The sequence below is a fragment of the Zea mays genome, unplaced genomic scaffold (assembly GCF_902167145.1).
Source record: "Zea mays cultivar B73 unplaced genomic scaffold, Zm-B73-REFERENCE-NAM-5.0 scaffold_681, whole genome shotgun sequence".
NCBI lineage: Eukaryota > Viridiplantae > Streptophyta > Magnoliopsida > Poales > Poaceae > Zea > Zea mays.
This window is the reverse complement of record NW_023367346.1, coordinates 1-26,409: the sequence shown is the minus strand read 5'-3', so window position 1 is coordinate 26,409 and position 26,409 is coordinate 1. Positions and strand designations below refer to the sequence as shown.

Here is a 26,409-nt window from a genome sequence, read left to right as displayed (position 1 = left end):
TCTGGAGCCCATGTAGGTACGGCCTAAGCTGAGCTGCTAGCGGCATCAACTCTTTTCCCCCGCAAATAAGAAAAGTACAACATTACCCTCCCTAGCCTACCCGCCCTTTATTTAAGTGGAAACAACCACTATAGGCTACTTAGACTAAAATAAAAAAATAGGGGCCCTTCTCTAAGTCTAAGAAGGAAGCAGCATTACTTCATTTTTTTTACCAAGGAATGGACTCACTTTCCCACTCCTTGAGCCTGCCATTGAAATGAAAACAGACTTTAGGGGACTCGTTTTCGAAACCGATCCGGTACCAAATTCCATGCTAAAAGCGGTTAATCAGAATGCCGTTACCTCTTTCTCTCTTTCTTTCTACTGGCCATAGGTCATCTCGATTCTCACTCCATACCATCACGACAATATCTATTTGACAACAAGACATGACATGATCTGGCGGATCAGAACAGAAATGGGTTTAGCCTTCTCCCACTCCGGATTTGCGTATTCCCTCGGGAAAATGGGGTAGGCTACTTTTGAGTGAGATGCCGGTTTTCTCAAAGCAATCCATCGTTTCGAGGGTGCCGGGCTATGGTTCAGTTCGAGTCTAGTTTCCTGAAAATATTCCGTGGTTTTGGCCCAAGGAAAGGAGTAGTGACGGAGTTCACTTCATTAGCAAGGATCGGACCCATTCCAGCTTAGAACTTACCACTAGACTCTTGGAATAGGAAATTGGCTTTCCCGAGAAGGGGACTAGCACTTGATTTCGTTTGCCTAATAGAATCCCATTCACTCTTGACTCTTGGAATGAGTCCGTGGAAAGTAAAGTAGGGAAAGGAGGGGCGAAATTCAGTTGTGTTGGACTAGATTCGAGAAATGCATATATCAAAGCATTTTCCGTTCTTCAGCCAGCCATGCCTGGAATCCATCGTTTGTGCCAGAAATAGTGCAACTTTTTCCACTAGGTGAGATGCACTTTTGGCCCATAGCGAGATAGGATAGAAGTTTTCAGATCAGCTCCCAATGAGATTAGTAGAATCTTATGAGGAGAATCAAAGAGAGGTGCCATAGCAGTCAGTGGTTTTGCCTGGGACAGACGTGGCGCACTTGATTGACCTTGCTTCCGGACTAGCTTCTTCTTTTCATACCTGGCACGGCAGATTGGAGTGAGTGAGTCCACTGTTTACGTTACAACTAGCAGTAGCGTGTCAATTCTAGTCAGAAAAAAAGCTTTCCATTGATTCATTGATAGTGCCGTGCCGTGCCGTACTCAACTGGTATCAAAAGTGACGAAATAGGCGATATATCTCCTAAAGAAAGGACGGGTTTGGATTTTATCTTAGACAGATTATAAAGAAACCTTTTTGGATCCTTAGCGAAACATCCTTATTATTAAATGCATATGGGCTTGACTTGATGGTTTTTGATGAAGTCGGTTCCCACTTTTCCAGTCAGGTTGGGAGACTTTTTTAGGGAATTGACTCGTGTTTGACTTGATCTGTCCACTTTGCATTACTCTCTTTTTTCGAGCATTACTTTCTTTGTTCAACTCATAAGTGGAGTGTGTACGACTCCGAGAACAGTGATCGAATAACCAACCTCTTTCCTTGCGTGTTCATTTTCTTTCCTTGCTCTACTTTTTGGCGAGAAAAGAAGAGCGAAGTAAAACAATGAGTACCTGCCCTATAGGCAGCAAAAGCCCTCAATCTTTTTTTCTTTTTTCTATTTGACCACCATTTTTTTCTTATTTCAACGCTTCTTCATAAAAACGACTTTCATCAGTCCGACATTAGAAGGAAAAGAACGATGAAAGATTCCAACTTACTTCACTCAAAGAGTAGAAGCTTCATCCTCCTAGCGAGCCGAGCCAGCCGAACTCAACCTTTTCTTATCTAGAACTGCCAACAGTGGAAAGCATACCACATTATCTCCATTCCATACTGAGTCCACAGCCCAGGGCTTTCTTTAATAGCGGCTATCCCCCGGAGAATCCTTGCATTTTGTTGAAAGGAAGCCTCCTCGGCATGATTTGCACGACCGAGGTCTTACTCTTTCGTTATGCTTTAACATTTCTATTTTATATGTTATTGGATATTTCAGTTAATTACTTTCATTCCCGAGGCTGGATTTCCTTACTCAATGGAGAGCGAAGCTCCCCTCAATTCTGGCCAGGATTCAAAGACCTATTCGGGCCTAGCCCTCCTTTTCTTTCTTTGTGAGGTGTCGACAGAACTCACTTCAGAGATAGAGTGGCGGGTACTTCTGGGTCGTATTCTCGCTCAGGGAAAGCTACACTATAGGAAGTCAGGAAGTCAAACAACGGAAGCAGGTCTGGCGTATCGGATCAATCTGCGACTGGCCTTTTATTCATAACATTAGTAGTTACTCATTGGGTGCCATCAGATGAACGAACTAGTTTTCCACAGAAGAGGATTTGAGGTAGGGCTGCTAGAGAAACTGACAAGGAAATCACAAGAAATAGAGATGCTTCACGCCCAGCCAATCTTGAAAGCTTGTACAGAGATCCAGAATTGCATCTTCAGAAGAATAATAAGCTAAGCGTCGCGTCGAATCTGGACTGGAAAGTCTCTAGAAGGATTTGCACTCCTACACTGCCTTATCAACGGATTCCTGAGAGAAGGGGCCGGGCTATTCATTCCTTCGAGGTGCCGCAGTAAAGGTAGACTAGCTTATTGGGCAAAAAGGTGCCGTACTTCTCAATTGTGAGACTAGAGCTTGATCCTCTCTTACGAGATTTCTAGTTCGAGATTTCGAGTTTCCTGAAAAGAAAGCGAAGAAAGAGTTCTGTATTGAAGATGTCAACTGCCAACTGCGTGCTTTCCCCAATTCTTCTCTTACGAAATGGATCGTTGATTCCTACCACTGATGGATTTATGCCGACCTTACCTTACCTTAAAAGGAGAAGGAACGGGGCTTCCAGAGTCTGAAATGCAACTTCCAATTGACATAGAATAGAATGATCCAACGAACCCATACTCGTACTCGGGAAGGCCAGCTGGAAATGCAGTGCAGTAAAGTAAGTAATTCAGTAAGTAATGCACTCAGTGCCAGTGCCGGTTAAGGGTCTATTGCCAGTGCTAGCGGAAAGAACCGGGCTATGCGCAGTGGAATAGAAAAACGAATATCAGGATTTCATAGAAACTAATGGAAAAGATGGAAATAATACCGAACTCTTCTATTGATTTATGGCTCAGGGCAGGTGTAACTTAGTGTGATAGTCTAGTTTGTTTCATTTAGGAGTGCGTATAAGTGAGCTTGGTACCATTCCATCTTCTTAGCTGTAGGCTTATTGCTAAGGATCGAGTGTGGACAGAAAGGTTTGATGATCTAGGTCATTAGTCTCCGGTTTCTCTTTATGTGTTTGTTCGTCTATTATAGTATATACGACAGATTCATAGCTTCTCAGATCTTTATGCGGGCGCATACATCTCGAATCCCTCACCTAAGAAGGAAAGCGATAGCCATCCATTTCTTATCCTTCGGCCAGGCCGGATCTAGATTAGTGACCTTGCTTCTTGACTTTCCCCTGCTTGTTCAAATCATGATATCCTTGCCCTGTAGGCATCCCTCATACGATCCGATCTACTTTGATTGTTTCATAGCATAGGTTTGTTTACAAGAAGTGGTAGCTTTCTGTGTTCCTAGCTTGATGGCTTTTCTTACATTCCTATTTCCACATTCCTATATTTCCTTTATTTTCAGGTCTGGCACTGGGCATAAGTTTTTGGTCGGCGGGAAGATACACCCAGCACATATGTTTTAGGTCAGAGTCCCATCCTACATTGACTATTTCCACACTTTATAGAAAGCATTTGGTACATTGGGCAACCCGTTTGATCACACAAGAGATGAAATGGAATTATTCTTGGCATATTTCCTATCATTTCACTACCGAGATCTGATCAATAGGAGGGCTCACCCGGGTTCTAGTTCAATCACTCCAATCCATCTTTTCTTTTCTCGGGCCAAGATGCAATAGTTTACCGGTCTAGTTCGTTTTCCCGAGAACCTACCTGCCCTAAGCGAAGAATGCCTATTCTGGACCAATTTCTAAGGGAAGAAGAGAAGGTTTGGCACCTGCTTCGGAGAAATGGTTTCTAAGTACTGGGATCCAACCAGTTTGCTTTTTCTGACAGCACCTGGGAAAGAAGTATTCATTGAACAAGAACAAGGATCTACTAGTCCAACTTTCATTCCAATCTCTATTCCTATCATCTCGCTTTTTCGGACAAGTTTTCTTCTTAACACAGGAGAACAGGAGATGCAATGTCGTTAGGGCCTTCTCGGTCTCCCCAACTAGGGGAAACCTCAAAGCAAACATCCTTCTTCGGACAAGAACTGGCCCATCTGCATCGAACTATTCGAAATCTTGAATCCCATTTCCCTAATCAAAAGGGAGGGAAGGCACTTATAGCAAAGCAGGTACGAGATATCGTTTCTACCAAAACCATGCTATCTACCAGCACCATTCTTGGCAATTGAGAGAAGAAGCAGTCTACCGGAGCGAGAGAACGAACCTAGCGTTTTGAGCCCTTGGAAAACATCATTGATATATGCTAACCCGGAGATTTCTTGGTTCATCATGCTATTGCAGAAGGTTTGCATGCAACTACATTGATTTTAGTAAAGGGTGCTTTAGATGCACTTTTTTAAAATCGATTAGCTTTCCGGAAATTTGACGTAGATTCAGAAGTGGAACAGGACTAGTTAGTGCTCAGGTTTGCCCGTCAACTAAAAGCAAGCAAGCTGTTTGGTAGATCGGCGTATTTCAAGGATCGGATCGGCGTATTGAAACAGAGATCTCTGGTGCTGGTTAGATCCCAAGCGTGCCATCGGATTCTTTAGTTTAGCCACTAGGCGAGAGGGACTTTTCGAATCAACCATCGACTCTCCTGATCTCCTGAGGGAAAATAGGGTTGCCTAATTAGTTGTGGCCCTAAGGGAAATCCACTTTTTCTTCTTGGGTATCGAGGGCAAATCCGGTTGTTGAGTGAACTCGTGAATCAAACAAAACCCTTCTTCTCGAACTGCTAGTGACCTACCGGACTTAGAACCTGGCCTGGCTTTCGAGAGGAGAGTGAAGTGGAAGCATGAGTGCTTACACGAACGGAAGGAAGTAGAAGTAAGCAAGCCATATTTCGACCCGCTTCATTGAACCTTAGAATGGCAAGTGCTCTTCCTGATGAAGCCCGGAAAAACGATCTGTAGCGACAAGCAAGAAAACAAACCTCTTTTCTGATGAAAGTGATTATGGCTGCTATGTCTCCTACCTTGCTATCGAGAATGGCATTTCCATTCCGGAAGAATGAGAGAGAGGGAGTCTTCAACCAACTTCCTTGTTTTCTTATCCGGGCTTAAACCAGAAACGAAGGATCCTTACCTGCCACTACCATAACTTTACTTAACTTAACTGCTCTTGTCAGCTAAAATATATAGGACTCTTCTAAAGCAAGGAACACTTCACCATCACCTGCATCCCATCAAGCAAGGCCTAAACGAACGCACCAGTACAACTACATTAACTGCTCTTGTACAAAAGGCAGAAAGAAACCTCTCTACTCAAGCACTAGGCTATACACTGTAAAACTAGACACACTCTTATCCTTTCAGGCAGTGATACCACTTCTCTGCAAGGCCAAAAGGAAGGTATGAAGCAGGGTTGTTATTTAGGAGTAGGAGGATGAAGAAGAAGTTGTTTTTGTTAGATTTAGGAAATAGGAAGAAAGCAGATGCTGGATCCGAAGCAGGTTGCTATTGGAGCTAGAGGAAGAAGAAGAAGAAGAAAGCAGGAAGAAGAACAATAAAGTTGTTATTTGTTTTATTTAGGAAGCTGGTTTTATTAAGGAAGTAGTAGCAACCACTCCTCTTTTCATTAGGTTATACCAATCACCCATACCAGATACGAAGGAAGCTGTACCTGTACCAATTCCCTGCAAGGCATCTTCAAAACCTAGCAACAAAAACCAATACCAGCCCCGCACCTTCACCAAAACCCATTCTTCTCAAGGAAGGTTCCTGTACCTTTCCATTACTAGTAAAAAGATAGCTATAATGATAGCACTTCCCTTCAAGGAACCAACCATTAACAATACCTGTACCAATACTTATCAAGCTTGTAAAGCTAGGATAAATGATGCCACGCTTCTTCCCTTCCCTGAACGATCCATTACAGGCTACCACTACTGGCTACCTTTACTTTAAAGCACTGTACTAGACTAGAGTAGACTTCCAAAACAGTTCCTACTGATCCGTATACCAATACCTTACTTTTAAGAAACGAAAGTGCAACGGCTTTCGAGTAATAAAGAACCTACTTTGCCAGCCTTGAGAAGGGAATGACCCTAGAGCCCAAGCAAACCATCTACGCAAGGCCGAAAACCCGCCAATCAAACCGCTAAAGCAAATGGGCAAGAAGGTTGAGCTGATGTAAATAGTAAAGGTCGGAAGCTCTAGCTTATGAAGACTCATGTTTTGTCTTGCCTGTGTCAGCTTCCATCTCCCGATGTTGCTACTCGTATCCATTCCTCCGTCTATAAACGACGTAAAAAAGAAGTACCATTCTTTCTCAATACTAGATTCCCTTATCCAGTGCAAGATGAAGGGATTTAGTGCTCGGAGGGCAGAACCTGTCTGTCAATTGGGCCCGATCTAGCTAATAAGAAGCATCAATAGAATGGAGTGGAGAACGCATAGACTCACATCCCCAGCCTTACAGTAGACAAGGTTGTCGGATCCACGGCTCTGCTATTGGAAGCACTACAACGGATATCATACTTCATGGGCGAGGGGAGGATGAGTATGACAGGCCGATACCAACTAGAATTCAAATCTGTATGCCAAGAGTTTGATCAACTTATTCAGGTGGCCAGATAGAAGTTTTTAGAGAAAATGGAGCCGGGTTTCCCTTTTTCCCAAGGGGAGACTGTGCCTATGGCCTCTCTTTCTTAACGCTTACCAGGGTCTTGACTATCTCATCGAAGAGTGGTCTAGTCATGCCTCGGATTCTTGCTTCAGCAGGAAAGAGTGGCAGAACTGACTCACAAGCAGGCGGACAAGCGTCGTTCTGAAAACACCATTCTCGAATCCATCCTTGCAATACTCAAGCCAAGCTAACAACCCTGCCGCAAGAAATTCCTAAAGAGGATCTTTGTTACTTATGGATGCAAGAGAAATGGAACCAATTTCCTCCTAGAAACCAAACTACTTACTAACCGCCAATACGGACAGCTAAGAACTATGGTGATACGTCCACAACATCTCGATAAGTGCCAGGTCATCTTCTGTGGGGAACTGCCCACAATGAAGTTCCCGCAGCAAGTGCCGGATTTGTTTAAAGGATTTTGGAACCCTCTTTTTCCTAACATAAGAAACCCAGCATAGTCCCACTAGAAAGGATTATTATTGATTCCACTTACGGGTCTTTACCAGGGCAGCACATAAGAAGCAAGATCCGTCTGTATCTTTTTCCTTGGTTGGATCGATTTCTGGAACATGGTCAACTGACATGCGCAGCCAAGAATCTCTTTTCTATCCACCCACGAGCCAATCAAAGCGAGAAACGAGGGAAAACACCTTTCCTCTGCTCATTCGAAATTGGATTCTCGATTTATCTGCCACTCCTTTCGCCCGGATGTGGCGGGAGTTTGAAATTGACCAATTTAGATCTCCTTTTTCTCTGTACTTTACAATGATTTGTGTAACAAGTCGCTGAATCCGCTCTTTAATACTGGGTTATCACCGACCTCACCACTGGGTGTGCAATAGATTTATTGGAGTGGAATCAATAGGAAGACAAGGCTTTCAAATATGGAAGAAGTGGGCTGGGCGGTAGAACACCATCTGAACTAATTGGCATACCTTGCTTCTGAAGAGCTAACCAAGGTTTATGGCATCGTGAACGATAAGCGAGGATCTAGGAAGCTTATCCAGGGGTTCCTTAGACGGAGGCAACTTAAGTCTCTGATCATTTAGGCGTAGATATTTCACAATTCGCTTTTGACAATGGATTGTGGATTACCGGGAAAACTAAGACATTTACATCATCTCCCTTAACAGAAGAAATAGAAGCTCGAGGTATCGACAGAGCTGAGCAAAAGCACCAGTGCGTATGGTCCACGTGACTGATGGATGTGCAAAGCTCCGGAATCTCCTACGGGGATGATGATCTCGTACTAGGATGATGCGCTTTGTTTGCATTCCCTTCGACAGAAAGAGATAGCAACAATTCGGGCTAACAAAGGGACTAGAACCGACTTCTTCTTCTTTGATCTTACCTATGATAAATGAGAATCCGCTGTCTTGTTTGGTTGAGGATGAAGCAGATCGGAAATAATAGTATTTCAATGGAAATCCTGTTACTACTTTACTTTCACTTCACTTTTCATGGCGAGATAGACTTGACTCTCCATCTTCAAGTGGTCTTGGCCGATAGGCGTTGTTGTGGCGAAACGGCATATATCTCCTTCGGTTAGCTAGCTACCTGACGTGATAAGGCTACTAGTTCCCTTCACTCGTGCCTACGGCGCACTTACCCATAGCTATTGCATGCAAGCTCAATCTTCTATCTCGCATTGCTACACGCTCGAAACCGCCAATTCGCTCGTATTGCTAACGCAACCTATAGAGTTTGGGGAGTGCGGCGCGGGGAGTATGATGGACGAAGGAGTGAGAACGACTGACGATAGAGCAGGGGGGCTAGCCTGAATTCCTTCTCCTTTCAGGAGAGCATACCTTTATTTTATTCTATTCCTTCGACGAACAATGTACTGAAATGCCTTTTTTCCCCATCCCGCAAAACCGCTTCTTCTGGCAAAAGCCACTTTGGGCACGTCCCACCGGAATTGCATTGCCTGGACTTAGGCTGCTTTCAGCCAGACTGGCTAAAAAGTGCCATAGCTCCAGTGATCCCTCTCCTGTGCTAAGTCTTTGTCTCAATGACTGCGAGATTGCTAAACAATGACTCAATAGAATGCTAATTGATGAGGCCTATCCTTCCCCTATTTCTATTCTGGTAACCCTTCTTTAGAGCGGAGCAAACTCCACGGAAATCCGCTTACCGAGGAAAGAGAAGTAGCGGGAAGGGTGCCCAGCAGTCACTCATATCATGGGATGCACTGGCCACTCCACCTCATTGGCAAGGATGGTTCAACCAGCCATCAAGCAATCGTTTCTATTCTCGATCCAATAAACGGCAGTAAGATGAATGAAACCTTTGTCACTCACAAACCAGAGACCTTTCCAGCTTTCCTAACAGAGGGGAGCACCGGCCCGGTGGAAAAGCAAGAGAAAAATCGACTTCTTCAAAAGGAGACCACTATCTTCGGCAAATCAAATATAGATCGAGTCATGAAGCAGGCTCACTACCTGGAAAGCGTAGATCGGCACCGGCAACTCAAATGAATATCCCCTCCCCTGTGGGATCGAGTTTCTAGGGCTTGCTTGACTTGAGGAAACCACTATCTATGACGACTCAACCGACAAGCTCACTTGCTTTCGATCGAGATGGATTTCCAGGGCAGGGCCTATTCCCTTAACTTACAAGAAAATGCGTATTACAATGATGTGATGATTTAGGTTCTCTGGCGTATTGTGCATGCCATGATTGAGGAATCAACGATCCATCGAGGCGAGGCTATCTATATAGTACTGGAATAGGGGCAAGCCCGGCACACTTAAAGCCATTCCAACAATCTTATTCGTCGTAAGCCCTTCTAGCAGGAGCTGAGTAAAGGTCCGCTCAAGGCCATGGAAAGGCAGATAGTACTTGATACAGGACGAGCCCAGTCTCTATCTAGTACGATATTCTGGTATGTTTCACTGAATTGGCATTTCTAGATACCAAACAAGTAAAAAACAGCAAGTTAGTTAGCTCAGTTGGCATAGGCGAAAAAAAGAAAAGGAATCAACGATAAATCGGGGAAAGAGCCGCAAGCGCGATATCATCTCTATATAGGAAAAATGGATTTTTCTTATTTTATAAAGTTATGGGACCCTGGCTTTAAAATCTTTCTTTTTTCTCGGCTCGAAAGAGAAAAATCAAAGTCAGGTAGCCGACGAAAACCGAAATAGCACAGATACAAAGTAAAGAAAGTATACACGCGATAATAGATAGATATATATTATATATAATGTTAGAAGGAGCTAAATCAATAGGTGCCGGAGCTGAACTCGTATTCAGAGATGGAGGAAATCAAGTCTCATGTTGCTCCTCAGAAAATGCGTATAGTATATAGTAATAGTAATAGTAATAGTAATAGTAATAGTAATCTCATTGGCCCACTAGATAAGGATGGGACAAACGCTCTAGTGTATGCGAAACGAGCATTGCGTTTTGTCCGAGAAGTTCGTGAAAGAGTGCTCGTTACATCAAAAGAGATGGCGATGATCTGTCAAATCGACATTGTGTCGGTGTTCAGTCTCCCGCTCCTGTTCTCAACTATACTATGGCTTTCGTTACTATACTATGGCTTTCGTTGGGTAGAGCACGGGAGAATAAAGTCTATAGTGTATGCGTTACTGTACTGGGAAGCTAGCATTTTTGCTTGTCATGGAATCAAGTCTATTTGTTCGAATGTTTTTTTTTCGTTTCGTTGGAAAAACCTACGCCCACATATTGATCTTTAAGTCTCCTTTCTCTTTTGGGAGCAGAGCTGAAAAAGATGGACAGTAACGATCGCGTAATATCAATTTATCGGCCTCGTCATCGAAAGCGGCTTCCAATTGCTCGGAAATTCTCAGCTATATGGGGGACTTTGATGGTGAGCAAAAAGAATTGATCAAGAAATTGGTAAACTTTCGCATGATCGATGGTAAAAGAACGAGAGTTCGTGCTATTGTTTATAAAACTTTTCACCGCCTAGCTCGAACTGAACGCGATGTAATCAAACTTATGGTTGACGCCGTAGATAATATAAAGCCAATATGCGAAGTGGTCAAAGTAGGAGTCGCAGGTACTATTTATGATGTTCCTGGGATTGTAGCCAGGGATCGTCAACAAACCTTAGCTATTCGTTGGATCCTTGGAGCAGCTTTCAAACGACGTATAAGCTACAGGATAAGCTTAGAGAAATGTTCATTTGCTGAGATACTGGATGCTTACCGAAAGAGGGGAATTTCACGTAAGAGAAGGGAGAATCTTCATGGACTGGCTTCCACCAATCGGAGTTTCGCGCATTTCAGATGGTGGTAAAGTGATACCACATAAGGAGCTCTTCCTCATTCAGTCATACTCAACAAAAGTCAGAAATGTTTGACCCTGATCCTTTTTTCATCTTCATATAGAAAGAAAATCGGCCTTCCTCATACTCCCCCCTTCATTCATGGAGTTGGAGGAATCCACAAGAGGCCTGCCCGTTCATAATTGCATAAAAGAACCATTCTTTTTATGAAAACAAACAAGCAAGGGATTGAGCAACTAGCGCTAGGCGCATCCTCTTGCTGGGATGGTTTGAGACAAAGATTTTACTTTGACTTATACTTTGACTTATACTTAGGATTAGGATCAGCTTGCGAATTTGCAGCACCGTATCTATATCTATATCTATATCTATATCTATATCTATATCTATAGTAGAATCAAGGGCAAAGAAAGGCAAGTCTCATTAGCCTTCGTCGATGGGACAAACGCTGTTCGTTAGAACTAGCATTTTGTTTTTTCTCGGTAAGAAGGCTGCGTGTTCAACAATGGGTTCGGCAACTACCATCTGTAGTGACAAGACCGGTACACTCACTTGAAATCCGGTAGTAACATTGTGTTCTTTCACCTCTTATGAGTCTCGGAGCAAACAACAAAGCATCAGATGAGAAAAGGATCTTCTCAACCTCTTACGATTTCAATTGACCAATGCCATAGTATAGTAAAGATCCGCAGTACAGGTGTAACAGCAATCAAGCTACTAAGGATAAGGATAAGGATAAGGATAAGGAAGAAGTGCTCTTTATTTACAATATGGGCTTTCGTAAGCATAAATATCAAAAGAGAGGATACCACACCAGATACGGTGCAACATACTTGAGTGGAAAGAGGAGAGTTTTTCCTCCGAGGGCGAGTTCGATCAGGCAGACATCGCAATGGATGGTTCCAATAGGAATAGTAGTCCAGTGATTGTCAGTGCATATTCATTAGTATACGATACTTAATACTGTTGCATAGTCTAGGTTACCGAATAGGAATAGCATAGCAAAGAATCCTACGCTAAGGAATGTGTCACCTACTAGGTTCACAGTAAGGGCCGCCCTTAATAGCAGACTTGTTAGCTTGGAGTCGTGTATATCATAAGTTGATTAGTAGGTATGAGCTTACCCCGATACCTTCTCAACCTAGGAACATAATTAGGTAGTTGTCCCCAGCTACGAGCACAAGCATAAAGAATGTTAACATAGAGAGGTCTGAGAAGAATCGTTGGTTGTGTGTATCTCCTGCCATATCATATAGCTTAACGAGAAGATGTGTACTAGTGCTTATACAGTTACTACAGCGAGGTCTTCGATGAGCGGTTAGGCTATCGAATAGGAATCCTCAGTCAACTGTGCCATTCTGAATCGATTCAGCTACCAAGTCGAATTGATACAGGTGATCCTGATAGACCCACTTCATAGAATGCTACGTAAGATAGGAGAGCTGTTGTACACATAGCTACACAAGTAATAATATGTGCACCAGTTTTTCTTACCTTACGTCCAAGGAGTCCTGCACCCATTGCACCTAGCATAGGGAGAGTCAGAATAGACCCTAGGGCCCGAAGGACGATACATGTTAGCTTAGTTAAATTTCTCCTTGTAGACGGTAATATGCTACAAGAATACCTATACCTATAGCTTATTCTGCACCTGCAATAGCGATGATGTAGATACTAGATGTTTGTCCTACGATATCATCGAATGAGAATGAGCTTACAATCACTAGTACTGTCACAGCTAGCAGCATGATTTCAATTGAGATCAGCATGAGGATGATCTATCTACTTTCGGTTGAGGACGAATCCTAGGATACCGAGAAGAAAGAGTACGATAGAGAGTGTCATGTTAATGTTTGATTACCAGAGCAATGACCACAGGAAGGAAACCGAGTCAACACATTGCGTAGGGATAGCAATACCCAAATACTCTAACTCTAGGTAGTCTATGTCTGTATAGGTATGGGGAGGGAGATACCTGAGAGGATACATATAGGGCTAACTATATACAACCCTCACCTCGGGCCATCAGAGAGATCGTATGTATCACCAGCATCAGGATATGTATTTCGGAATTACGCGCTGGTGCAGATTTGTACGTTCAGGTTATCCATGACTTCATTAGTGTCACGGATTCGCCCGAACTTTTGTCGCATAGTGCTCTGCCGATCCATAAGCTGCACCAGCATTAGATAGACTAGAGAAGTGTTGTGCGACTTGCTTCTTTACATCCACTACATAGATAGACTTAGCATCAGCAGCTATACCATGAGTATGAGCAGATCGTCGATAATCCTTGGCATCAAAGGTAGCACCTCACAAAGTGGCCAACAAGTCTACCGGACCATAGACGAGTAGGTTAGGATCAAGATCTCGGGCTTCCATTAGACTAGGAGCTACTTCGATCTTCATACCGCGCGCATGTAGAGGAGTTTTGGCATCGCATCGAGATGCTTCTTATCTTAAGAGTACTTCGCTATTGCCGCTCTATGAAAGCAGGTATTGGATCTCTATTCCGAACGAGGAAAGAAGACTGAACTGGGGTAGTTTATTCTGATCCAACAACTGGCTATTAACATTGGTTGATGCTTCATTCATACAAATCTCCTTACGGAGGATAGTCAAGAGAGTGAGTGGTTTCCCCTTTAAGATAGAATAGCAGGCCACATGGTATAATCCCTTCCCTTATAGGACAAGGGATTAGAAGGTTGACAAATGAAGCCAAACGTAGTGATACTCTAGCACGGAGAACCAAGAAGGGTGCTTCTGCTACAACCAAAACCCTCTATCTCATGCCTACTTGATCTCATAACACTTATAGTAAGAATGAATCCCCTGATTATAGATTAAAAGGGATATTGGCGTGTAATACTTTGATTTCTTATATTTAACAAGAATCCTTGATTTATTTAATAAATCGCTCTTGCTTGCGCAAGGGATATGCTGATTCTTAGCATAGCTTTTTTACCGAATACAAGGATTCCTTGGCACCTGATACTGCTGAAGAGAATGATTTAGTGGAGGAGACTGGAGGTACTACGAAGAGTGTGAGGAGGGACCTAAGCACATTCGTGATTCTTAGTCTCTTGAGATCCGTGAGCGAGACCGAAGCTGGAGAAGGAAAGGAGGCAGCAAGACCTATTTCTCCGATAGATGATCTATAGCTTCATAGAGAGAGAGAAAGGAAGCTCTCCTTCACTACGTTCCACCAGCTTAAGTAAGACATCGATACCCAGCATACCATTATGACTAGTTAGGGCGATCCCGCGCGGGAAGGCTATATCTGACCTTTGACTTTGCTGTTTCCACCTCTGCTTGCTCTGATGCGGGCAAGTAGGAAGAAAGCATATCAAGGGCTTTCCAAGATGCTTTACAATACATTACAACATGTGATAAAGATAAAGATAAAGTAGTGAAAAACTTTTCACTCTAGAAGTAAGAAATATATCTTCAGAAAGGCAAACGGGATTTATTCCGTAGCGTGCATCCCCATAAGGGCTGATTCGCTTTCCAGACTAGAGACCCTGTGCCCTTTCTTCGAGCTTTCACTCATAGATTCGCACTGCTTTTGTTGAAAAAAAAACGGCCAAAGCATAGTGATCCACCGCTTATTCGAGTTAGTACAGGAAAAAGAGCCAGATAAAATTACTATTTTTCGTAAACATGGTTTTTCTATTTAGTCGGTTCGAGCACGCTCATTAAACTAAAGAGTTCATTTCCCTATTTCCTCATTCAATCACCAAAACGAAAGTAGTACTTTTCTTTTGGAAGAAAAAGTTTTGAAAGACACTTTCTTCTTTACAACGATAGCTCGCCTTACTGCTCTTAAATCCCTACTAGCCATCTCTTCCCTCCCTCGCCCAGGCAGGGCTGGTGACATCTAAGGAGGATGGAGCACCTTCCATTGAAGAATAGGCATGGAAGGAATGCCCTATTTATCTCTTTGATAGAAGAAGCAGCTTACTTTCCACACCTTGCCTACTTGACAACGCTTTTATATGGAGTGGCTTCAACCCATCACGCATGAAAGTGCCAAAGGATTTTCTTTACGACAACTCAGAGTCGAATTGGTCCTTTGCAAGTGGACGCCAGCCGTAGAGCCCTAGTTCTAGCCTACTATGTAGAGTAGAGTAGACTCTTACTTGAAAAAAGATAAGTTAAGAAATCAATTCTTATTCGCTTTTCACTTTCACTACTGGTCAAAGCTCGTCCTTAGAGACTACTGCCTTACTTTCAAGAACTCACTAGGGCTAGCTTATTAGGGATAGGTTATTCAGCTTGCTGACAAGGTTAGTGCTTACCAGGCTATATTCTATCAATAAAATTGCTTAGGGATAAAAGAGATTGTCTTATCCTACTTAGGTATTAGGGTTTAGATGACCTCCTCATCCTCTTGAGTATGATGCAATTACATCGGCCCTCATGTATTATTGCATCAATACCCCATCATAGGCAAGTTTACACACTGGGACAACATAGGGTGGGCCCCACCAGAGAGTAGCCAACAGAACCAAGAACAAGATCTAGCAGATGGTGGGAGATTCTCGCTCGTGATGAAACTATCATCTCCTACGAGAATATGCACTACATCGGCATCAATCAACCTGGCTTCGCGTTCTATTCTTACGATAGGGGGGCTCAATCTCGTCAGTCTCCTGGATTCCAGTCATGTCTCTACCATCGGTTTCTCCCTTTTCTCCGGCTGGCGTAATAAGGAGGGAGTCAGAGACTACCAACTCGACAATGTTGGCTCGATCATGTTTATATTGGCAGGAGGAAGTACAGCATGCTTCTTAAGCTTATTTTCCAAGGCGCGGCTGAGAGTTATGCCGAACGGAGTGAAAGTCCTGAGTGTCTTTGGTTTTCCGTCAGACAAGATATTCACTTCACTGTTCTTGCTTGTTCCCCCCAGGGCTATCTTCTTTCCTTTTGGATCTGCCTCTTTGACCTGTGATCCATGAGTCCCATCCCATTGTAGATAGCATCTTCAATACGAGTGGCTGCTTCAATCAAAGAGCGTGGTCATCGCTTGGAAATAGAAATAGTCATGGTATTGCCTACTCATGTTATTCATCATTATCCGAACTTGTTCCTTTTCTGGGGAGAGATCAATCACTTGGGCTGCTTTGGCCTTCCAACGGGCCAGGAAATTGGTCACAATCATAAAAGACCTGAACCGGAGGTGCTTGAGGTGCAGTAGAAGGAACAGACTTTGATTGATGAGAGATTTTGGATAAGAGTTCATAAAAGGCGCTAGCCTGTTTCATGGTCAGGAAGGGAAAGGAAAGAGCTGGGTTTCTAACAAAAAAGGAAACGTTTCCGTAGGAAAAATCTATCACATGGAAACTCGAGTAAATAGAAGTTTTTTTCAATCCTTGGTTGCAATGGTTCAATCGAGAGAAGAGCAAGTCAATTTCATAAATTGGAACAACCACATCAGCTTCATTCTTTTCGCATAGGGGTAGTTTTGTCAACTCGCCTGAAGACCACTGGAATCGTAACCAATACCCCTGGCCACACAATTCAAACCTACCAAACTCTAGTACTTACATCCCTAACCATTATCCACCTTCTCTCATTCTCTCTCTGCGAATGAGCTAATGCTTTTTTTTTCGATCCCTGCCACACCCGGCATCGTGTTACCATTTGATGACTTCTTAGGGGGACAGTTTAAGTAAGAGTAGGGATAGTTGAAAGAGTAGTTAGATGAGTCCTGACTCCTGCGTATTTGTACGAGATACCTTAGAGCTTCAAAGTGACAAAGTCCGGTGTGAGGTTAATTGAACATATTGAAATATGGGTCCCCACACAAATAAAGTAAGAAACCAGATTTTCCTTAAGGAATTGGCTCTGAGGCCCGGCAACTCGAACTTTCCTAAGCAGGAAGGAAGGAAAGATAAAATCAAGATCTTTCTTTATTATTGCATCCCTCTATCCCTTACGATCTGATCTATGTTCTGTACCAGTGTGAATACATACTCTTTAGGCTGGTTTCTTTACCGATTCAGTGTCCCTGCTTGACTTGCTTGGATTGCGTACAAAGCTTCCCCATATTTCTTATAGGGATGATGACCACTGACATTTGACATTGTCTTCATTCGTTTACTGCTGGCCTGAATATTCCATAATTGGATGGATGCCCGAGCATATGCTCTTGTAGGTGCCGTAGCCCATTCTCTCCAAAGAAAGGAAGCAGGAAGCGATCCATACGTTTTGTCTGGTTGGAAGAAGAAAGAAGCAGCGAAATTACGGTGCCTAAAGAATGGGGGTTGAAGTGAGGACATGACAGAGTGTGCGGAAAGCAGGCTTGACCTAACTAAAGTTACGGCGGAGCACTGGGCTGTAGATTTTCAAGTGGGAATAGGAATAAGCGCCTCAGAGTGTTAATTTTCCGATGAGTAGGGAGACTTACTCACTCTTGAAAAAGCTTGAATCATCCGAGAATCCTAGTTTATTTTTTTTTTATGGAACACCCGCTTGCTAACTGACTTTTGTCAAGCCCGTCTCCACGAGATCTATTTTCATCCGAGGGAGGGGCAACGTCCCAAAGCTGGACTTCCCGCTGGAAGCTCCCTATTCTGAGTGGTTGATAAGCCTGCTCATACGAGAAGAGCCCTAGTTTTTTCGGAACCACACAATTGAGAGTGGCCCGATGCACCGGAGCCGTGTGACCAGCCACGAACAATCGATGCGTCTGCCAAACTACTTCAAAAAGGAAAACACGAGCTAAACCAGTAAGTAGTTGCTTTGCTTTGGACTGTGATTTCGTAAGCGAATTGCTTTAACACTCCTCTTTCAATCAGCAGACCAAAAAATAAAACTCGTTATTCCACGCACGTTATTAGTAGTTAGTATTAGTAAAGGAAAGACAAAAAAATAGCAATCGAGTAGTTCAAACGAGTATAGATTTCTACAGGTAGACATCAGGTTAGGTTAGTAGAACAGATAGACAACGAACAAGTAAGGGGGCAATGCTTACTCCCACTTAAACTTCTCCAACAATGCCGAGGGGTTGATACCTTCTACCCTTTCAATTCTATTACCAATAGACAGCCCTTACGTTTATTTTGCGCGGATTGGGGAAACACCTACCTTAAGCTACGCAATTTCACTCTTTAGGGTAGGGATTCTGGAGACGAAGCATAATCTAGAGACGAAGCAGACACCACAAAACCATCTTCAGGTTCGAACCCAACTACGGAAAGTAGAAATCTCCATTCCTACACTAATTCGGCTCTTTTCTTGTCTCCGGACCTGTGAAAAACCACACTCGTACCAACACCCACGGAGAACGTTGCACCTCTTAAGATATTACCCAAAACCAGGCATATTCTCATATGCTTCACAACAACTAACGTTTATAACCAACAACAACTACTACCAACGAGAAACGTTACCTTACAACGTTTATAAACTAGGAATCAAAACACAATTCCATAATAATACAACTACCTACGGCAGCTTCGTTTTGCACACAGAGGAGGATGATCGTTATTTAAGATTATATGTGAATTGCTAATATTAAATAGGATTCCATTCTCTTAAAGTTCTCTTTGTCTTCGAGCTTTTATTCCTCAATCCACTTATTCGTTCCCTTCTTTCATATACCTCCCCACCAATAAATAGAGACAAATGGGAATAACCGAACCACGTCTACAAAATGCCAGTACCATGCAGCTGCTTCAAAGCCAACGTGATGCTTCTTGGTCAGATGACCAAGATATTGGCGAATACCACATACGATCAAGAAAAGAGTACCTATAATCACATGAAAACCATGAAAGCCAGTTGCTAAGAAAAAGGTAGAACCATAAATACTATCCGAAATAGTGGAGGGTGCTTGGTAATATTCCATTCCTTGAAAGCCAGTGGATACTAGAGCCAGTAAAACGGTTGCTACTAAAGCGTAAACTGCTCGTTTTTCCTTCCCCGCGAGTATAGCATGATGAGCCCAAGTTACGGCAGCTCCGGATGAAGGGAGAATAGGGGTATTAAGAAGAGGGATTTCCCAAGGATCTAAAACCCCAATCCCTTTTGGGGGCCAAATACCTCCGATCTCTACCGTAGGTGCCAAAGAAGAATGAGAAGAAGCCCAAAAAAAAGCAAAAAGGAACATAACCTCCGAGACTATGAAGAGAATAGAACCATATCGAGGTCCTAATTGTACAGCTTTTGTATGATGCCCTTCCAACGTGGATTCACGTAGAACATCCCGCCACCATACGAACATGGTATAAAGGAGAAATATTAGGCCCAAACTGAGAAGTGTTGCACCCCCTTGAAATGAGTGCATGTACATCACACCTCCTACGGTGGTTGCCAAAGCTCCGAGTGAACCCGAAATAGGCCATGGACTTGGATCTACCAAATGATAAGAATGCCTCTGAGATTCAATCATAAACCACTTTGCCCCGGTTGTATGTAAACCCCCCTTCACCCCCATCCCCTAAAGTGGTAAAGAAGGAGGCTCTTCTTTGTCTCATTAGGACAAACAAATAGGAAGGGATAGTTCTTTCATTGCATTGATAGAAGTGATACTATCAAAAGATCTCTCTATTATTTTAGAGAAGAGTCGGCGTTGGTTCTACCAACGAAACGAAGAAGTTTTGGATTGGTCTTTATCATGTCATGGGATAACCCCCCGAAAGAAGAGTGCAAAGACCAAGTTCCCATTTCCTCCGTTCATCCACGAGAATCGATATTCGTTCTTTCCACTTTGAATACGTCAATTCTCATCCGTTACTTGAGATTCGATACGTAAGATACGTCATTTCTCATCTGTAACTTCCATCCGATAAGGGCAATAAAGCCAAGGCAAGCTCATATTTGCGTATCTAAAGGCTTGGTGTGGAGTTTTGGGGAGGTTTCGGGAGATGAAAAAAGCCTACTTTTACAGCTAAGTGATTAGGACTTGACCGAAAAATATTGCTCTCAAAACATGCATTTATGAGGTAAACTAGAAAAACACTACTTTTGACCCAGTGATCCGCACTTTTTTCATTGGAAATCGAGTTTCCTTAGGGAAAAAGGACTTGCTAACTTTTGCAGCTATATGAAACGGACTTGCCTACTTTTGCACCGAAGAAACTCAAAAATAGTCTTTCTCAAAACAAAAGCAAGGTAGGATTTCTACGAAACAAGCCCGGATAGGTAACTAGGCGGATAGGAAGGATTTCTACGAGCTTCAGTTCATGAATTGAAATATGCATGCATCCCATTCATAAGGAGTAGCTGGCTATCCGTGTGCAACACTCATTTCTTTCTAGGAAGATAAGATCCCGCTCTAAGGCATTGGAGCTGCTGGAATATGATACGAAAATACAGATTGATGTTTCTGCTTCTCCTCTCTCGGGAATAGTTTACCGACCGGGCCACCTGTAAATTCTTTAGTTAAAACAGGCCTCGGGAGTAGTCATCCTAGTATCGAAAATCATCTTTTTTTCTTTCCGCGTTGATTCTCCGATTATACGATGGCAACATGTGTGAAGTCTAGTACCAGATCATATCGGGGATAGCTAGCTCATCAGCAGTTCATTTCTATGTATGGCGAGAAGTCCAACTGTCAAGCATGGCACGATTCCAGAATCATCGCTTGGCTGCTGCTTAGATGAGATGAAACCTGAGCTGACTTCTCTGTTGGCCAGGCCTGCTTCTTAAGTGAACTCATCCATTCCCTTGATTGATTAGTACAGAAGGAGGCGATATCGTGTCAATTCCCTAAAGAAAACCGTCTTTTCCAATGATTTAGGGCCCATACCCCAATAATGATGACGAAGAGGTCTTCCTGCTTCACTTCAAAAACAGGGCTTCCTGACCCGAGAAAAGAGTGCACATGGAAGTAGTTCCGCTCAATTCTCCAATACGACTTCGGGTGTGACCCCAACCCCACCAAATGGTGATCCTCGAGACCAAAGGGCATTGAACGAGAGAGAAGGAAATCGTCCACAGAGAATCGGAGTATCCGGCCTAGTGATAGTTAGAAAGAGTTGGCCAATACAGAATCTCATGCGCCTCTCATTGATGAACCCCTTTTTCCTTTATCCTCTACTGGTGGCTGATTGATTGAGCGCCGGTCTCACTCATTCTTTATGAGCGGAAGCCATGCACCTATCACCTATAACCGGAGAAGTACTATAGCGCACCTGGGGAAGTACTATACGGCACGGCACCTTCGGCGAGGACTCAACTCAACAGAGAATGATTTGACAAACATTGATCCGCCAGCTCAACTCTGAAAAAGAAAAGAGGAGAATCTCTCTAGCTTGTGGAATCACTTCCCTGGATGCTTAGATAGCTCGAGAAAGTGCGCCACTTCTCCCTGAGAATCTAATCTATGGTATAAAAACAGATAAATAGGCTCATTAAGTGAAGTGAGAACAGAACTCGATCTTTGCTAGGCGTGAGAAGAAGATATCGGTCCTTTGGCCATCGGGAGCAGTGGTAAAGAAATCCTTTGAATGGATCAGTGAGTTCCGGCACGATTGCTGGAACGAACGGAATCTACGGGAACGAGATCTTTCTGTTGGCACGATATCTTTCAGGAACTGCGCTAAGGACGAATGCTTGATTTGCAATCTTTCAAGACGATTTTCTTGTAGCAGATGTGGAATCCAGATTGGCATAACGGGTTCTACGTGAAGTCAGCCGTTCGTCATCATTTGAGGGTTCGGGTCGGGATCATGGCCATAAATCGCTACTTTTTCCACTAGAGCGAATAGCATTCTTCGAAACAGGCACGCACAGGACTTGAAGCAGAATCAGAGAGTGATCCCTTTCCAACAGACTGATCGAATTCCAGTGATACACTACGCCTGGCACTATTCGTCACATTAGTAGTTAAGTTACTCATTTGTTACGAACAAAGAGACGCTAGAGATTCTATGAACTTCAGATCGATGCCATTCACTAATCTCAATCGTCTTTCTATGGATTTCTGGGCCGATGGGCGATAAACCTTCAAAGTCGCTGCTACGGGCTCTGTGGTGCGTCTCAGAGCCCTTCCCCGTGGGGGTTCCCGTTCTGCTAATCTTGCTATCTTCCCCAGGTTTGCTCGTTTCGATTGGAACAAGAAGTCCGTATTGGTATTTCTTGGTATTGGTAGCAGATGTGAATGAATTGCAATTTCCGAGGAGTAGTAAGGACGAGTAGTAGCTGTGGATGCCAGTGTGGAAGATCATATTCTCACAAGTGAATACGGACTTCCGTTCCGGATTGGGAGATCTGCCCTGGCTAAAGACATCGAACTGTGGATCAGTCGTGAATCAAATCGAAATCAGAAATAGAGGAATAGAGTCATCCTCACCACAACAAAGCTATGGGTCGGCTTCAAGCCAATAAGTAGGAAACCATGCAGGTACGAGAAAAAACAAACCCATTACTTGATTCAGACACTTGAGGAAGGTGTCAACGGACGGCACAGCTCCTCAGAGGCAACCCATCAAATGGATCTTTAGCGGCTCTAGTCTAGCCAAGGGAACGGGTATCACGTATTTCCTTGAAGGCAGCCTATAACCAAGCGGAGATGCTTCTGCCTTTTGGGGAGGCCTGTTTGTTGTACAAGAGGAGAAGGTTCGTATCTCCTTTCCGAAAAGATGCATCTATTTTCCTATCTTTGGCCAAGGTAACCCGTATTGGACAAGCTTGCCTTTTGTGGGAGCATCGTTTCGAAAACTAGTCTAATTGATTTCTTTTTATTTAGGAGATGCTTTTCCGTTACTTGACTTTCACTAGTGTGATGCCGATCTCTTACTCGAATGCTTCTGCCACTTTAGGAAGGGATAGAGGAAACAAACTGGGAATAGGAATTGATAGCGGTAGCTGTAGATAGGAGATAGGAGTGCGGACCAACACAAATACTCGAATAAACTGAGCCCTGGCGATAAGAAAGTATTTCACAAGTTCCGAAGTGCCGTTCAATTCAATTCAAGGAAGACGCATCCCTGAAAGAAGGTCGTAGGGAGAGAGGGTTCTCGATACCGGGCATGGAAAAGGCAGAGAAGGTTCTCGATACCGGGCATGGAAAATAAGTTCCTTTGGGCTTTTGAGTCGGAGGAGACTGGCCACCTTTCCTACGCAAATCTTCAGCGCAAATGCAAATATGACTTGAGATTGGAAATAGCAATTCCAGGCATCCATGCTTCTTTAGGCCCAGACCCTATAAACCAACTTTAGGAAATCTTATGAAATACGCCGGTCTTAGTCTTAAGCAGCCTAGCACTATCGATCAAAGCGACAACCCTCTAAATAAACTTCCATTTTCTTGAACACGGGTAAATGCCATTCTATCTCAACTATGGCGCATTTGACCGAGGTTTTCGTCTCAAGTCCACTCCTGAAGCCCTGCCGATTGAAGCAGAAAGGCTCTTCTTATTCTTTTTAGGGTATGGTATCGGACTCGAAACCTTCAAAGTCGCTGCTACGTGCTCTGTGGTGCGTCTCAGAGCCCTATTCCATGTGGGGGTTGGAAGACATTTATTTGATCCCAGAGGGAGGAATAATTAGACCTCCCTCTGGGTTGAGGATACGTAGCAGTGGAAGATGCCGGTACATTATACGTCTACTCACTTCCTAAGCAAAAATCACGGCAAAACTTTCTTTCTTTTCGAAAACTGGATTCGGGTTTCCAGAGGTAGGGCAAAAATACGGGGTTTCTTCCCTCGATCAATCATCCGGCACCTTGACTCGTAGTGCCGCACTGGCACTGATCTAGACTAGAGTTCGACACCCGTGCTTGTGAGCGAGGTTTTCACTTCTCACTCGTATTGATTGATGCCGTGGACTTGCCAGAGAGGAATATAGGAAGGAGTGTCAGCGCTATTCAATACTTTTTGGTGTCGACGGAACTCAAGCAAGGAGTTCCCATCAAAAAGGTGAGAACGAACTCACTCGATCTTTGCTAGAGGTATTGGCCAACGGTGCGGCTTCTGAACCAGACTAGAGAAATGCTTGACTGCCCGATATGAGATCCGCTATACTTAAGAACTGTGGCACTTGTTAGGTCTGGGCCAGGTACGAGCACTTAGAGGTTTGAGCAAGCATTCATGCAGAACGTAATCTGAACGTAAGTTTTCGATTAGTGAATGATGTGAACCAGTGGAATCTCGTACTAGATAGAGACTGCCATCCATCCGGACTAGAGGGCTATCTACATTTCTGTGCTCGTATCACCTTTCAAAGACAGGTTTCAATGGGGGTCAAATCTTTCTTCCCTCGGAGCTTTGAAGCTGTTTGGTTCGCCATTAGAGCAGCACCTTTCTCCGCTAAAGCCCATGCTTGGAATAATAGGGTTCAGTGATCCCCGGTCTCTGGGGAGTCAGTCTCGTATCCAGTCCAGAACAGCTCGTTTAGTCAGCAGGCTTATGCGCTAGTCGCCATCTCCAGATCCGGCTAAAGAGTTCGTTTACCCACACTGGCATCAACTTAAACTACTTCTCTCTTTTATGTGGATTGCTATCCTACGACGAGCTGTGCTTACTCCCCCTAAGTGGCATACTTGCGCCTGTGCTTGAAATCAAAAATATATTGCCTTTCCACAACGGATCACATTCCTCTAGCCATGACTGAGATCTATCTTCTACCAGGACACGGATACGAGTATAGTGCCAAAGAGTAATGCCGCGAAGAGGTCAACCTTTGCTTCCGAAAGCCACTGTTTTATGTTTATGTTCCTGAGGTCCCTCCTCTCCAGGGGTTCAACAGAAGGAGTTTAGGCCGGTGTCCGCCCTCAAGAGTGCCAATCCTGAGATCTTAGAGTTGTAGACCGAGTCGAGGGCTGCTTCTCAATCAAGCGATCGGCAACAGCCACGAGAGGAGAGTGCACTATTCATTCTAAGTGTGGGATGGGATCAGCTTCTAAGCTTTTAAAGCCCCCCCATCTGCCCAAATCTTATTAATCTCAAGCGGACCTGGTGGTTGGAAATACTATTAGAGGCATAACCTACGTACGTGTATCATTAGGTGCCGGGTGGGTAAGTTCTTTCAGCTGCAATATGGGGCTTCTTCTTTGTTGGAAAAGCTTTGATAGAAACGGCAGGCTTCTACCAATGGAAAATAGGTCGAGACCACGAACACTAGACACTAGGAGATTGCTTTCGCCGTCGGCATATGCGGAAGTATTCGTTCTTTGAAATATTCGATCCACAAGCAAGCTCTAGTCAAGTGTATTCGAAGATACAAAGCATAGCTAGGAACAATGCAAGATTACACAGACTGTACCCATGATAGTAGTGGTGGCTAATGGAAATTGAATTTCCACTTTTTCACATAAATCACTACAAGGCCTGAAGAGGAAGTAAAAGTCCCCAATGGGTGAGATGATGTGTGGCTCAGCCTCTACTCAGATTGAACGTTCTGAAAAGAGCAGTTCTTGAGGGGATCTTGTACCAATGGTGAAGATTGAGGCAATGGAACGCCTAAACCAAAGAAAGAAAATAAAGCAATTAAGGCATTTGATACTAATGGATATAGCCCTAGCCTTCAGAAAAGGAAATCCAATAGTGCGTCCGTGTCCAATTCGAAGTAAGACCCCATTCCCATTCCAGTTACTTCATAATGTGCCATACCTGATTATGGCCACGATTCCAATTTTACATAAAACCAAACCAAGGTCTGGCGAATCCTCTTCCCAACTGGCCTGGAATGAGATCCAGAAAAGGACCTGGCAAGAGATACGTCTGTCTTGTTGTGATGCGAGGAATAGGCGAATCTGTCGTGATAGAAAACAACCCTTTGTTGCTATGCTAATGGATCTGCTCAGGGAACTGGCCAGGGTTCAGTTGAAGACAGGAATGGAAATGTTTCCCAACTAGAGCTACGGCACTTTTCCAATAAACGGAAGCTCAAGCCAAGCCTAAAGCGAAGCATCCGCCTCCTCTTTACTAGCGAGTCTAGTTTCCTACAGGGCAAGGGCGTAGACTGGTTTCGAGTCCTATAGGAGGATCAAAGTATTAGAGCTCAAGTAGTTCTCTTACGACCTAGTCAATACGCATTGGAATCATGGCATCCCCTCCACCGTAGTAAAGTAAGAAGTAACGGGTCTACGCCCAGCTTCCTTGTTCCGGAAATGAAGGATCCATGCAGAAGTGGACTCTCTTTCCGTTCTGTTCAAAGAGTTGGCCTGGTATTCTAGTTACTCTAGACCTATTCCCTTCGAAATAGAAACTCTTGCCAGAGCTGAGTAGAAATCATCATTACCGCCGCATTACTATACTAGACTAGCGCCTAAGATAGC

General features: G+C 43.7%; 1 protein-coding gene across 1 annotated transcript; it reads right to left on the bottom strand.

Moving 5' to 3' along the window:
* Nucleotides 1–18,724: 18,724 nt before the first annotated feature.
* Nucleotides 18,725–26,320, bottom strand: LOC118475830 (cytochrome c oxidase subunit 3-like). Its single transcript, XM_035963979.1, has one exon. It carries the CDS (start codon nucleotides 19,621–19,623, stop codon nucleotides 18,781–18,783), a length of 843 nt encoding a protein of 280 aa, XP_035819872.1. The 5' UTR covers nucleotides 19,624–26,320; the 3' UTR covers nucleotides 18,725–18,780.
* Nucleotides 26,321–26,409: the final 89 nt, after the last annotated feature.